General features: G+C 40.6%; 1 protein-coding gene across 1 annotated transcript in view; it reads left to right on the top strand.

Annotated features, from left to right (window-relative positions):
- LOC139751401 (ubiquitin-protein ligase E3B) overlaps positions 1 to 15,893 on the top strand; it is a 260,968-nt gene that overhangs the window by 106,535 nt on the left and 138,540 nt on the right. Inside the window, exon 9 of the mRNA XM_071666787.1 lies at positions 7,831 to 8,116. Within this exon, the coding sequence (XP_071522888.1) occupies positions 7,831 to 8,116 (286 nt within the window). The remainder of the gene's footprint in view (positions 1 to 7,830; positions 8,117 to 15,893) is intronic.

The raw sequence follows: 15,893 nt of genomic DNA on the forward strand, positions 1-15,893 counted from the left end.
TTCCATGTGTGGCGAGGTGGCGATGGGAACAAATAAAGGCAGACAGTTTGAATTATGTACATGTGTATATATGTATATGTCTGTGTGTGTATATATATGTATACATTGAGATGTATAGGTATGTATATTTTGCGTGTTTGGACATGTATGTATATACTTGTGTATGTGGGCGGGTTGTGCCATTCTTTCGTCTGTTTTCTTGCGCTACCTCGCTAATGCGGGAGACAGCGACAAAGCAAAATAAAAAAATTAATAAATATATGTATATGTCTGTGTGTGTATATATATGTATACGTTGAGATGTATAGGTATTTATATTTGCGTGTTTGGACGTATATGTATATACATGTGTCTGCGGGTGTGTTGGGCCATTCTTTCGTCCGTTTCCTTGCGCTACCTCGCTAACGCAGGAGTCAGCGACAAAGCAAAATAATGATAAAATATATATAGCTGCATCCACCAAGAATATCCCTATCCATGATTTTTTATTCATACATGTTCACTGTCTCGTCTGTTGGTGAGGTCATGCCTGGAACCGAAGAAAGAAAGGCCTCATTCGCTCACGCTCATTTTTTAGCTGTTATTTGTAATGTGTTGAAAACACCGCTCCCTATCCACAACCAATTCCCTCAGACCTTTCTGTTGTTTTCCCTTGCTGCTTCATATTCCATCATGTAGTCCATTTACTGCACATCACATCTTTTATGCATCATCACTCCAATTCACTCGTGTATGCCTTTCATCCTCCCACATGTTCTGGCCCATACCACTCAAGATATTTTCCACTTTATCCTTCTATTTCCAGTTTGATCTCCTCCTTCTTTTCTTCCTCACTTCTGACATGTACATTTTGACACATCCTCTTTGTCAACCTCTTCTCACTCATTTTTTCCAAATATCCAAGCCATTTCAGCTCACTCTCTTCATCTCTCTCAGCCATAGTCTTGTATTACTTAATTGAACAATACTCCTCATGAAATGCTTTTAACAGTCATTGAAGATACTCACTCCATTCCCTTTCAACCTCCTCACTACCTATTGCCACTTCCCCATTTGCCCCTTTCCCTGTTATTCCCATTTGTCCCCTTGTTTTTCTCATACTATTAACCTCCATCCAAAACATCTTATTTTCCTTGAAGTTCACTGATACTCAGTAATGCCAGCTCTCATTTGCCATCTTTTTCAATATCTGCACCTTCCTCTTGATATCCTAAAGCTTTGTTTTACATATGAGTATATGCTTCCCTTCCCAGTATGTTTTGCCCTTATATCTCTCCTTTCTCTTCCTTTAGCAACATTACTTTGTCATCCAACCACTCACTACCCTTTCTCACCTACCCAACTCCCAGATGCCACACACTTCTCTTGAATATGGACATGCTTCCCTAAATATCTTCCATCCCTTATCCACTCCTCTTGCTCCATTTACTCTTCCCTTTTGCCATTTTACGCTCCATCTCTCTTGATATTTTTTCACAGGTTACTATTCAAGGCTGTCTTTCTTCCAGCACCCTCTTCTCACTCATATTATTTCCTCTGTATCAAAAACCCTACAAATCTTCATCCTTACCTCCACAAAGTAATGATAAGACACCCTATTAGCTGTCATTCTCAACTCCTTAACATCCAAGAGTCTCTCTTTTGCAGTAGTATGTAATCCAGTAATAACCTCTTACCATCTTCCTACTTGCCCACTTGGACTTATGTATGTCCATCTATTTAAATCAGGTATTCTCAATCACCAGTCCTGTTTCAGCACACAGCTCCACAATCTATTCACCATTCTGCTCACGATATTGAATACCCCAGATCCCCCATTTATACCCTGAAGTGCTGTATGATTCACTTTTGCATTTAATCACCCATACTGATGCCTGATCTCTTGCATCGAAAATACTTTTATATTCACACAACTGCTCCCAAAACACTTGCCTGTCATCATTCTTCTTCTCATAGTCAGATACTTTACTGCTAATAATCTCCAGTTTCTCATAACCCACTTAAGTGTGGAGCTCCCTTTCTCACACTCTTCCGCATATTCCCACAATTCCTGCTTGAGGAGTATTGCTATGCCTTCCTTAACTCTTGCCCTCATACTAACCACTGGCTTTACCTCTGAGACATTCCCAAGCCATTCCTTCCTTTTATCTTTGAGCATTGTTTCACTCAGTCAGAACATCTTGGTTCCTTTCCTTTACATACTACATATCTTTCCTTTCCTTTCCTCTTGTTTATATCCACACACACTAGACACCACAGTTTGAGCCTTTGAGAAGGATGTGAATTCCTCACTTGGCTCATTTTTCTCTTATTTTTTTTTTTTTTTTTTTTATACTTTGTCGCTGTCTCCCGCGTTTGCGAGGTAGCGCGAGGAAACAGACGAAAGAAATGGCCCAACCCCCATACACACGTACATACACACGTCCACACACGCAAATATACATACCTACACAGCTTTCCATGGTTTACCCCAGACGCTCCACATGCCTTGATTCAATCCACCGACAGCACGTCAACCCCTGTATACCACATCGCTCCAACCCACTCTATTCCTTGCCCTCCTTTCACCCTCCTGCATGTTCAGGCCCCGATCACACAAAATCTTTTTCACTCCATCTTTCCACCTCCAATTTGGTCTCCCTCTTCTCCTCGTTCCCTCCACCTCCGACACATATATCCTCTTGGTCAATCTTTCCTCACTCATTCTCTCCATGTGCCCAAACCATTTCAAAACACCCTCTTCTGCTCTCTCAACCACGCTCTTTTTATTTCCACACATCTCTCTTACCCTTACGTTACTTACTCGATCAAACCACCTCACACCACACATTGTCCTCAAACATCTCATTTCCAGCACATCCACCCTCCTGCGCACAACTCTATCCATAGCCCACCCTCGCAACCATACAACATTGTTGGAACCGCTATCCCTTCAAACATACCCATTTTTGCTTTCCGAGATAATGTTCTCGACTTCCACACATTCTTCAAGGCTCCCAGGATTTTTGCCCCCTCCCCCACCCTATGATTCACTTCCGCTTCCATGGTTCCATCCGCTGCCAGATCCACTCCCAGATATCTAAAACACTTTACTTCCTTCAGTTTTTCTCCATTCAAACTTACCTCCCAATTGACTTGACCCTCAACCCTACTGTACCTAATAACCTTGCTCGTATTCACATTTACTCTTAACTTTCTTCTTTCACACACTTTACCAAACTCAGTCACCAGCTTCTGCAGTTTCTCACATGAATCAGCCACCAGCGCTGTATCATCAGCGAACAACAACTGACTCACTTCGCAAGCTCTCTCATCCACAACAGACTTCATACTTGCCCCTCTTTCCAAAACTCTTGCATTCACCTCATTAACAACCCCATCCATAAACAAATTAAACAACCATGGAGACATCACACGCCCCTGCCACAAACCTACATTCACTGAGAACCAATCACTTTCCTCTCTTCCTACACGTACACATGCCTTACATCCTCGATAAAAACTTTTCACTGCTTCTAACAACTTGCCTCCCACACCATGTATTCTTAATACCTTCCACAGAGCATCTCTATCAACTCTATCATATGCCTTCTCCAGATCCATAAATGCTTCATACAAATCCATTTGCTTTTCTAAGTATTTCTCACATACATTCTTCAAAGCAAACACCTGATCCACACATCCTCTACCACTTCTGAAACCACACTGCTCATCCCCAATCTGATGCTCTGTACATGCCTTCACCCTCTCAATCAATACCCTCCCATATAATTTATCAGGAATACTCAACAAACTTATACCTCTGTAATTTGAGCACTCACTCTTATCCCCTTTGCCTTTGTACAATGGCACTATGCATGCATTCTGCCAATCCTCAGGCACCTCACCATGAGTCATACATACATTAAATAACCTTACCAACCAGTCAACAATACAGTCACCCCCTTTTTTAATAAATTCCACTGCAATACCATCCAAACCTGCTGCCTTGCCGGCTTTCATCTTCCGCAAAGCTTTTACTACCTCTTCTCTGTTTACCAAATCATTTACCCTAACCCTCTCACTTTGCACACTACCTGGACCAAAACACCCTATATCTGCCACTCTATCATCAAACACATTCAACAAACCTTCAAAATACTCACTCCATCTCCTCACATCACCACTACTTGTTATCACCTCCCCATTTGCGCCCTTCACTGAAGTTCCCATTTGCTCCCTTGTCTTACGCACTTTATTGACCTCCTTCCAGAACATCTTTTTATTCTCCCTAAAATTTAATGATACTCTCTCACCCCAACTCTCATTTGCCCTCTTTTTCACCTCTTGCACCTTTCTCTTGACCTCCTGTCTCTTTCTTTTATACATCTCCCACTCAGTTGCATTTTTTCCCTGCAAAAATCGTCCAAATGCCTCTCTCTTCTCTCTCACCAATAATCTTACTTCTTCATCCCACCACTCACTACCCTTTCTAATCTGCCCACCTCCCACTCTTCTTATGCCACAAGCATCTTTTGCGCAATCCATCACTGATTCCCTAAATACATCCCATTCCTCCCCCACTCCCCTTACTTCCATTGTTCTCACCTTTTTCCATTCTGTACTCAGTCTCTCCTGGTACTTCCTCACACAAGTCTCCTTCCCAAGCTCACTTACTCTCACCACCCTCTTTACCCCAACATTCACTCTTCTTTTCTGAAAACCCATACAAATCTTCACCTTAGCCTCCACAAGATAATGATCAGACATCCCTCCAGTTGCACCTCTCAGCACATTAACATCCAAAAGTCTCTCTTTCTCGCGCCTGTCAATTAACACGTAATCCAATAACGCTCTCTGGCCATCTCTCCTACTTACATACGTATACTTATGTATATCTCGCTTTTTAAACCAGGTATTCCCAATCACCAGTCCTTTTTCAGCACATAAATCTACAAGCTCTTCACCATTTCCATTTACAACACTGAACACCCCATGTATACCAATTATTCCCTCAACTGCCACATTACTCACCTTTGCATTCAAATCACCCATCACTATAACACGGTCCCGTGCATCAAAACCACTAACACACTCATTCAGCTGCTCCCAAAACACTTGCCTCTCATGATCTTTCTTCTCCTGCCCAGGTGCATATGCACCAATAATCACCCATCTCTCTCCATGAACTTTCAGTTTTACCCATATTAATCGAGAATTTACTTTCTTACATTCTATCACATACTCCCACTTCTCTTATGTTTATTAAGATTGAAACATAAGAAGTTGAAGGGGTTTCCAGCCCCCAGCTGTGGCCTCACTTAGGTTCTTTCCATGACTCACAGGAATATGGAGGTAAAATTCTTTCTCCCCTACCCCAGGGACCCATAAATGCTACATACAAATCCATCTGTTTTTAATGTATTTCTCATACACATTCTTCAAAAGAAACACCTGATCCACACATCCTCTACCAAACCTGAAACCATATTATTCATCTCCAGTTTGATGCTCTGTGCTTGTCACTACTTTCTTAATAAGCACTCTTCCATACAGCTTACAGTTAAGCTCAACAAACTTATACCTCTTTAGAGTGAACACTAACCTTTTGACTCCCTTGTCTTAATACAGTGGCAATATACAGGTATTCTCCAGTCCTCAGGCACCTCACCATAATCCACAGTCACCTTTTCTTAAATTCAACAGCACGACCATCCACTCCAGCCATCTTACTGAGTTTCATCTGCAAGGCTTTCCCCTCCTCTCATTTTACCAAATCACTTTCTTTGACTTTCACATCTCATAACTCCCTGACCAAAATGCCATACATCTAACAACTTGTCATCAAAGACATTCAACATTTGCTCAGATTACTCATTCCATCTCTTCTCCAACTTATTGCTGCCTGTTAAGTATTTCCCAATCTGCCTCCTTCATCAGTATTTCCATATTGCTTTTTTTTTTTTTTTTCACACAGTTAACTTCCTTCCGAAACACTTTCTTAATCAATCTGAAATTTGTTGATACACACACAACTACTCTCATCTGCCCTCTTTTTCAGCTCCAGCAGCTAACCCTCTTGTTCACTTTAACTCTCGCTTGCCTTCATTATAATCTGAACCTTCCTGTTGATTTCTTACTGTTGTCTTTTGTACGTCTCCCAATCACTCACACATCTTTCCTGTAAGTAATGGCCATACATCTCTCTTCTTTTTCATAAGTAGCTTAACTTCATCATCCCATCACTCACTACCCTTTCTCACCTGTCCACATCCCATTTTCTGCATATGGCACACTGTTAGGGCTGGAGTAAGTATCCATATATCTATAGAGCAGCAGTTGCATATAGGCTGTTATATGTATAAAATTTATGATTACATTATGCATTGTATGAAGTGCTTTTGGTCTTAGACAGAATTATCAATTGAAAGACTTTTTAACCCTCAAACATTCAGAAATGAGGATCTTGCAATCATCCCATAGATATGTACAAATGAGGATCTTGTGATCAACCCTTACGCATTTACAAATTAGGATCTTGTGATCAACATTCACAGATGATCTTCACATTGAGAATGCCTGCCAAAATGTTAAGGCTGTGTTCTAGACAGGGATAAAGTGGGTTGCATATGGGTGCCTAATGCTTCTACAGGACAATCCCTGAGTTACCCTGCACACACAATACAAAAAGGAAGTTTTCAGTTTGTGTTGACGTGACAATTACTGATTTCTGCTGAAATGTATACATTATCTTTATAAATGTTAATGATAATGTTTCTTTATGAATGATATTGTTTATGAATGAAGAAAAGCCAAATGATTATAATTTATCGGTATGTAAGATAGAAAATGAATATTAAGATGTACATGAAAACAGCATTATCCTTTTGTATCTGATAACATTGGAACTGCCACTCCTTAATGGTTATTAGTTGACTAGGATTACAGTATATTATTTATCTCACATTCTATAAGGATAAAACCAGCATCTGCAAGTTTACAAAAACCTCAGATCCTTAGTGATCAGACAGAAGTAGTGGTTCACTGTGCTTTAGTTATGTAGAATATAGATCACCTGCTTGACAGAATTTAGCTTGGAACACTCCATCTTATCATCTATCCTAGTATTCCTCGTATTGCCCCAAAGAGATACCAACTTTCCCACATCTTATCTGTGATTACATGTGTGCTCTCCTGAATGAGTTTTTGTTCTTCACTGTTAGCTAGGGAAGAAAATGCATAACAAACAACTGGAGTGCATGATTACTGTGTGGCTTTTGGCATCTCTAGAATGGCCTCACTATGTCTTTTTCTTCACCTTTGATACTAATCTTTGAATTTCAGTTCTTATGTTTATTCCAACAACTTTGGCTTGTATCTAATGAAATATTAAATAACCCACCTTCTTTGGAATTCCTAGATTACTTGTATTTTTCTTCATTTTTTTTTTTACTGTAGCTTTTATCTAATTAAATGGAAAGCATTTCACTTCCTGTAAAATCTTAGACTATTTTATCTTTATTCTTTTTTCATTTTTGTTTGTGATGAGCCTTTAACATGGAGGTAATAGAGAATAGTAAAAGGTATGATAAGAAACATAATGGAGAATGGGAGAGAGTGGAATATAAAAAAGGCAGAGATGCAAGGAGGTACTTTTATTCATAAAATAAAATGGCAAAGAATTTTGAAATATGTAAAGCTCCCCATCATTCTCTGAAGTGCAATTCTTTATCATTTAAGTTTCATGTTTAGATTTATTCAAATTAAGTACTGTAATTGCTATAGAATACTAGCCTTGGATTCAAAAACTACAGTCTCTTAAAAGTTTTACTGGTTTGTTTTCATTTACAGGAAATGCAGTCACATGAACCCAACAGCATTACTGGAATGACAAATTCATCCACAGCTTCTGCCTTCAGCAATATAGGATCTATAGCACCTTCAGTTCTCCTTAAAAAGGCATTAGAACATAAACTGAGTTCCAGTGGCACTGTAGGGTCTCTAAGAGCTGGAGGATTACGTTATGGAAGCTTTAGGAAATTAGGTTCTCCTGCAGTATCCACAGTTGCAATGGTCTGCTCTATGTACCATACAGCAATCACAACATTATCTCAACTAAGGATGGATATTCTTACAGGTCAGTGAGTGATTAGGCCTACCTCTATATTGCTGGTGAAATTGTTCTTGCTGTTGTGGCCTTTCAGACAATTTATGTACAAAATGGTGATTTTTATGTACTTTTTTTTTTTCTTGTCTCCCGCTTTTGCGAGGTAGCACAAGGAAACAGACGAAAGAAATGGCCCAGCCCACCCCCATACACATGTATATACATACGTCCACACACGCAAATATACATACCTACACAGCTTTCCATGGTTTACCCCAGACGCTTCACATGCCCCGATTCAATCCACTGACAGCACGTCAACCCCGGTATACCACATCGCTCCAATTCACTCTATTCCTTGCCCTCCTTTCACCCTCCTGCATGTTCAGGCCCCGATCACACAAAATCTTTTTCACTCCATCTTTCCACCTCCAATTTGGTCTCCCTCTTCTCCTCGTTCCCTCCACCTCCGACACATATATCCTCTTGGTCAATCTTTCCTCACTCATTCTCTCCATGTGCCCAAACCATTTCAAAACACCCTCTTCTGCTCTCTCAACCACGCTCTTTTTATTTCCACACATCTCTCTTACCCTTATGTTACTTACTCGATCAAACCACCTCACATCACACATTGTCCTCAAACATCTCATTTCCAGCACATCCATCCTCCTGCGCACAACTCTATCCATAGCCCACGCCTCGCAACCATACAACATTGTTGGAACCACTATTCCTTCAAACATACCCATTTTTGCTTTCCGAGATAATGTTCTCGACTTCCACACATTCTTCAAGGCTCCCAGAATTTTCGCCCCCTCCCCCACCCTATGATCCACTTCCGCTTCCATGGTTCCATCCGCTGCCAGATCCACTCCCAGATATCTAAAACACTTCACTTCCTCCAGTTTTTCTCCATTCAAACTCACCTCCCAATTGACATGACCCTCAACCCTATTGTACCTAATAACCTTGCTCTTATTCACATTTACTCTTAACTTTCTTCTTTCACACACTTTACCAAACTCAGTCACCAGCTTCTGCAGTTTCTCACATGAATCAGCCACCAGCGCTGTATCATCAGCGAACAACAACTGACTCACTTCCCAAGCTCTCTCATCCTCAACAGACTTCATACACATATATACATATTCATACTTGCTGCCCTCATTCATTCCTGTCTCCTCCTTGCCACACATGAAATGGCACCCCCCTCCTCCTGAGCATGTGCGAAACAGAAGAAGTCACACGGGGAGTGCTCATCCTCCTCGAAGGCTCAGATTGGGGTGTCTAAATGTGTGTGGATGTAACCAAGATGAGAAAAAAGGAGAGATAGGTAGTATGTTTGAGGAAAGGAACCTGGATGTTTTGGCTCTGAGTGAAACGAAGCTCAAGGGTAAAGGGGAAGAGTGGTTTGGGAATGTCTTGGGAGTAAAGTCAGGGGTTCGTGAGAGGAGGAGAGCAAGAGAAGGAGTAGCACTACTCCTGAAACAGGAGTGGTGGGAGTATGTGATAGAGTGTAAGGAAGTAAACTCTAGATTGATATGGGTAAAACTGAAAGTTGATGGAGAGAGAGGGGTGATTATTGGTGCATATACACCTGGGCATGAGAAGAAAGATCATGAGTGGGAAGTGTTTTGGGAGCAGCTGAGTGACTGTGTTAGTAGTTTTGATGCACAAGACCAGGTTATATTGATGGGTGATGTGAATGCAAAGGTGAGTAATGTGGCAGTTGAGGGAATAATTGGTGTACATGGGGTGTTCAGTGTTGTAAATGGAAATGGTGAAGAGCTTGTAGATTTATGTGCTGAAAAAGGACTGGTGATTGGGAATACTTGGTTTAAAAAGAGAGATATACATAAATATACGTATGTAAGTAGGAGAGATGGCCAGAGAGCATTATTGGATTACGTGTTAATTGATAGGCGCGCGAAAGGGAGACTTGGATGTTGATGTGCTGAGAGGTGCAACTGGAGGTATGTCTGATCATTATCTTGTGGAGGCAAAAGTGAAGATTTGTAGAGGTTTTCAGAGAAGAAGAGAGAATGTTGGGGTGAAGAGAGTGGTGAGAGTAAGTGAGCTTAGGAAGGAGACTTGTGTGAGGAAGTACCAGGAGAGACTGAATACAGAATGGAAAAAGGTGAGAACAAAGGAGGTAAGGGAAGTGGGGGAAAAATGGAATGTATTTAGGGAAGCAGTGATGGCTTGTTCAGAAGATGCTTGTGGCATGAGAAGAGTGGGAGGTGGGCAGATTAGAAAGGGTAGTGAGTTGTGGGATAAAGAAGTAAGATTATTAGTGAGCGAGAAGAGAGAGGCATTTGGACGATTTTGCAAGGAAATAATGCAAATGACTGGGAGATGTATAAAAGAAAGAGGCAGGAGGTCAAGAGAAAGGTGCAAGAGGTGAAAAAGAGGGCAAATGAGAGTTGGGGTGAGAGAGTATCATTAAATTTTAGGGAGAATAAAAAGATGTTTTGGAAGGAGGTAAATAAAGTGCATAAGACAAGGGAAGAAATGGGAACATCAGTGAAGGGGGCAAATGGGGAGGTGATAACAAGTAGTGGTGATGTGAGAAGGAGAGAGTGAGTATTTTGAAGGTTTGTTGAATGTGTTTGATGATAGAGTGGCAGATATAGGGTATTTTGGTCCAGGTGGTGTGCAAAGTGAGAGGGTTAGGGAGAATGATTTGGTAAACAGAGAAGAGGTAGTAAAAGTTTTACGGAAGATGAAAGCCAGCAAGGCAGTGGATTTGGATGGTATTGCAATGGAATTTATTAAAAAAGGGGTGACTGTGTTGTTGACTGGTTGGTAAGATTATTTAATGTATGTATGACTCATGGTGAGTTGCCTGAGGATTGGCAGAATGCTTGCATAGTTCCATTGTACAAAGGCAAAGGGGATAAAAGTGAGTGCTCAAATTATAGAGGTATAAGTTTGTTGAGTATTCCTGGTAAATTATATGGGAGGGTATTGATTGAGAGGGTGAAGGCATGTACAGAGCATCAGATTGGAGAAGAGCAGTGTGGTTTCAGAAGTGGTAGAGGATGTGTGGATCAGGTGTTTGCTTTGAAGAATGTATGTGAGAAATACTTAGAAAAGCAAATGGATTTCTACGTAGCATTTATGGATCTGGAGAAGGCATATGATAGAGTTGATGGAGATGCTCTGTGGAAGGTATTAAGAATATATGGTGTGGGAGGCAAGTTTTTAGAAGCAGTGAAAAGTTTTTATCGAGGATGTAAGGCATGTGTACGTGTAGGAAGAGAGGAAAGTGATTGGTTCTTCGTGAATGTAGGTTTGCGGCAAGGGTGCGTGATGTCTCCATGGCTGTTTACTTTGTTTATGGATGGTGTTGTTAGGGAGGTGACTGCAGGAGTTTTGGAAAGAGGGGCAAGTATGCAGTCTGTTGTGGATGAGAGAGCTTGGGAAGTGAGTCAGTTGTTGTTCGCTGATGATACAGCGCTGGTGGCTGATTCATGTGAGAAACTGCAGAAGCTGGTGTGTGAAAGTGTGTGAAAGAAGAAAGCTGAGAGTAAATGTGAATAAGAGCAAGGTTATTAGGTACAGTAGGGTTGAGGGTCAAGTCAATTGGGAGGTAAGTTTGAATGAAGAAAAACTGGAGGAGGTGAAGTGTTTTCGATATCTGGGAGTGGATTTGGCAGCAGATAGAACCATGGAAGCGGAAGTGAATCATAGGGTGGGGGAGGGGGCGAAAGTTCTGGGAGCCTTGAAGAATGTGTGGAAGTCGAGAACGTTATCTTGGAAAGCAAAAATGGGTATGTTTGAAGGAGTAGTGTTTCCAACAATGATATATTGTTGCAAGGTGTGGGCTATAGACAGAGTTGTGCAGAGGAGGGTGGATGTGCTGGAAATGAGATGTTTGAGGACAATATGTGGTGTGAGGTGGTTTGATCGAATAAGTAATGAAAAGGTAAGAGAGATGTGTGTGGTGGTAAAAAGAGTGTGGTTGAGAGAGCAGAAGAGGGTGTTTTGAAGTGGTTTGGACACATGGAGAGAATGAGTGAGGAAAGATTGACCAAGAGGATATATGTGTCAGAGGTGGAGGGAATGAGGAAAAGTGGGAGACCAAATTGGAGGTGCTAAGATGAAGTGAAAAAGATTTTCAGTGATTGGGGCCTGAATATGCAGGAGGGTGAAAGGCTTACAAGGAATAGAGTGAACTGGAATGATGTGTTATACCGGGGTCTATGTGCTGTCAATGGATTGAACCAGGGCATATGAAGCATCTGGGATAAACCACAAAACTTTCCATGGTTTACCCCAGACTCTTCCCATGGCCTGGTTCAATCCATTGACAGCACATTGTTCCAATTCACTCAGTTCATTTGCACACCTTTCACCCCCTTGTATGTTCAGGCCCCGATCGCTTGAAATCTTTTTCTCACCATCCTTCCACCTCCAATTTGGTCTCCCACTTCTTCTCATTCCCTATACCTCTGACACATATATCTTTTTGTCAATCTTTCCTCACTCATTCTCTCCATGTGACCAAACCATTTCAATACACCCTCTTCTCCTCTCTCAACCGCACTCGTTTTATTACCACATATCCCTTTTACCCTTTCATTACTTACTTGATCAAACCACCTCATGCCACATATTGTCCTCAAACATCTCATTTCCAACACATCCACCCTCCTCTGCACAACCCTATATATACGGCCCATGCCACGCAACCATATAACATTGTTGGAACCACTATTCCTTCAAACATACTCATTTTTCTCTCTGAGATGATGCTCTTGCCTTCCACACATTCTGCAACAATACCAGAGCCTTTGCCCCCTCCCCTACCCTGTGACTCACTTCTGCTTCCATGGTTCCATCTGCTGCTAAATCCACTCTCAGATATCTAAAGCACTTCACTTCCTCCAGTTTTTCTCCATTCATACTTACTTCTCAGTTGACTTGTCCCTTAACCCAACTGAAACTAATAACCTTGCTCTTATTCACATTCACTCTCAGCTTTTTCTTTCACACACTTTACCAAACTCAGTCACCAGCTTCTGCAGTTTCTCACCTGAATCAGCCAACAGCGCTGTATCATCAGTGAGCCACAACTGACTCACTTCCCAAGCCCTCTCATCCACAACAGACTGCATACTTGCCCCTCTCTCCAAAACTCTTGCATTGTCCTCCCTAACAACCCCATCCATAAACAAATTAAACAACCAAGGTGACATCACACACCCCTGTTACAAACCGACACTCATTGGGAACGAATCACTTTCCTCTCTTCCCACTTGTATATATGTCTTACATCCTCGATAAAAGCTTTTCACTGCTTCTAGCAACTTACCTCCCACACCATATACTCTGAATACTTTCCACAAAGCATCTCTATCAACTCTATCATATGCCTTCTCCAGATCCATAAATGCTATATACAAATCTATTTGTTTTTCTAAGTATTTCTCACATACATTCTTCAAAGGAAACACCTGATCCACACATCCTCTACCACTTCTGAGACCACACTGCTCTTCCCCAACCTGATGCTCTGTACATGCCTTGACCCTCTCAATCAGTACCCTCTGTAATTTGAAGACTACCCTTTATCCCCTTTCCCTTTGTACAGTGGCGCTATGCATGCATTCTGTCACTCCTCAGGCTCCTCACCATGAACCATTCATACACTGAATATCCTCACCAAGTCAACAACAAAGTCACTCCCTTTATTATACATAATCGCTGTTTTGTGCATCAGCGAGGTAGTGCCAGGAGACAGACGAAGAATGGCCCATCCACTCATATACTCATATATATATATATATACATAAATGCCCATATACGCACATGTACATACTGATACATAAACACACAGACATATACATACATACATACACATGTACATATTCAAATTTCGGAAAAAGTAATTTCTGATAGAATGAATTGTTTTCGTATAAGGTTTTCCTAAGGGGCTGAAACTGATCCAGAAACATGTGTGATGTATTAGGAATCATGAATTAATTTTTAATTCATCATATTATAAATGATATTCACACATAGATAAAAGTCAACCTTGTTGCATGTAAAGGCAAGAAAAGGGAAAACATACATTTAGAATGAATTTTTTTTTCTAAATTATTATTAAAAGTAATTACAGTTCTTTACAATATTTACAGATTTTCATGGATAGATAAGCAAAATACATTATACCCGTATTTCTTCTGCAATAAGTCCTTTTGTAATTGATGGTGAAAACTTCCTTCTACATTTATCTTAGATCTGAGTGATAAAGGCAACACTTTGTATAGTCTGTGTTTAGTACTTTTATTGTTTCCCTTGCAACAGATTCATGTAAAGTATTAGGAAAAAAGCTTCTAAAAACACTTGTATGGTGCAAGATTTTCCAAACCTAGTATGGCTTGTTGTCCATGGAGTCCATAACTTTTTCTAGTTATTTTTTAGATAGATGATGTTTCATTCTTTGCTCTATACCATGAGGACACTGTAGATATATCAGGATTATCTGATGGCTTGAGCAATGGGAGAACTACTGTCTTTTGGCTCTGACTCACTGGGATCATCGTCTGCATGGTTTTCTGAGATAGGCATCAGGGAATCCTTGCAGTCAAAATCAAAGGCTTACAACTCAGCCTAAATCTAAATTTCTTTCACTGTGGCAGGGGTCTTCTTTCTTTTCATTCTCATAATGCCATAGAAAGAAAGAGACAGAGAATTATGATTTGAATAGACAAAATAGAAGTTTAAAGAAGCACATGTGTATATGCTTGCTGGTAGAACTGATGCCACTTGCAACTGGGAATCCTTGCAGTCAAAATCAAAGGCTTACAGCTCAGCCTAAATCTAAATTTCTTTCACTAGCATGTGTCTTTTTCCTTTTCATTCTCATAATGCCATGGATAGAAAGAGATGAAGAATTATAACTTGAACAGACATAACTGAAGTTTAAAGAAGCACATGGTATATGCTTGCCAGTGGAACTGATGCCACTTTATATCCTGTCATACTCTTTAGTCAAAATTTGGTATATCCTGTTTATTTCCATATATGGAGTAGTAATGCATTCAGTACACATTCATAAATCATATGATGTTATGTTATCCACATCCTACCTGGTATATGAAATGCAGAGAAAGAAGAATTACTCCTGACACTTGGTAGTCTCTCATGAGTGTAGTGTGTGAATAGTTGATGCCACATTTGTTTTTAGCTGTTAGAGTTGACAGTGTTTACTGGAATGTAGATGCCACTGTCAGTCACAGGAAAATGTAGTTCACAGAAGAGGGTGGACATTCTGAAATGGATGCTTAGAGTTTTTGATGGTCACACTTGAGGGAATGAAGCTTATAGCAGGAGATTTGAACTGTTGCACTCAAAGGGTTAAGACCCTCTTTTCAGATTTCAAAAGTACATTTTGGAGATAGATGTGTATCACACTACTTTTACAGTCATGTCAGCTTCTCATTGTCAGATACACGTTCATGTATTTTTCCATTCCATTTGGTATGAAAGGTGTAAGTGTCATGTGCTATAAATGCTGTATGATAATTGATTTTGGCTCCCCAATCATATTTCTGTGCTCTACTTCACTTATAGAACTGTTCATGATTGAGACCTTTCAGTAACCATTGAATAAATGAAATGTTTTTTAAGGAGGTTTGCCAGGGTAGGGAACTTCACTATTGGATATAGTTAAGATAGTGGCTGACCCCCTTTATCCTGAATCATAGGGATGTGCCACTTTTAATTTCTACTTCTGTCTGTGTACATATCTGACACGTGTTTCAGTTGGAACTCCCTCAAGGGGGTGGCCACAGTA

The sequence above is a fragment of the Panulirus ornatus genome, chromosome 11 (assembly GCF_036320965.1).
Source record: "Panulirus ornatus isolate Po-2019 chromosome 11, ASM3632096v1, whole genome shotgun sequence".
In the NCBI taxonomy this organism is placed as follows: Eukaryota; Metazoa; Arthropoda; class Malacostraca; order Decapoda; family Palinuridae; genus Panulirus; species Panulirus ornatus.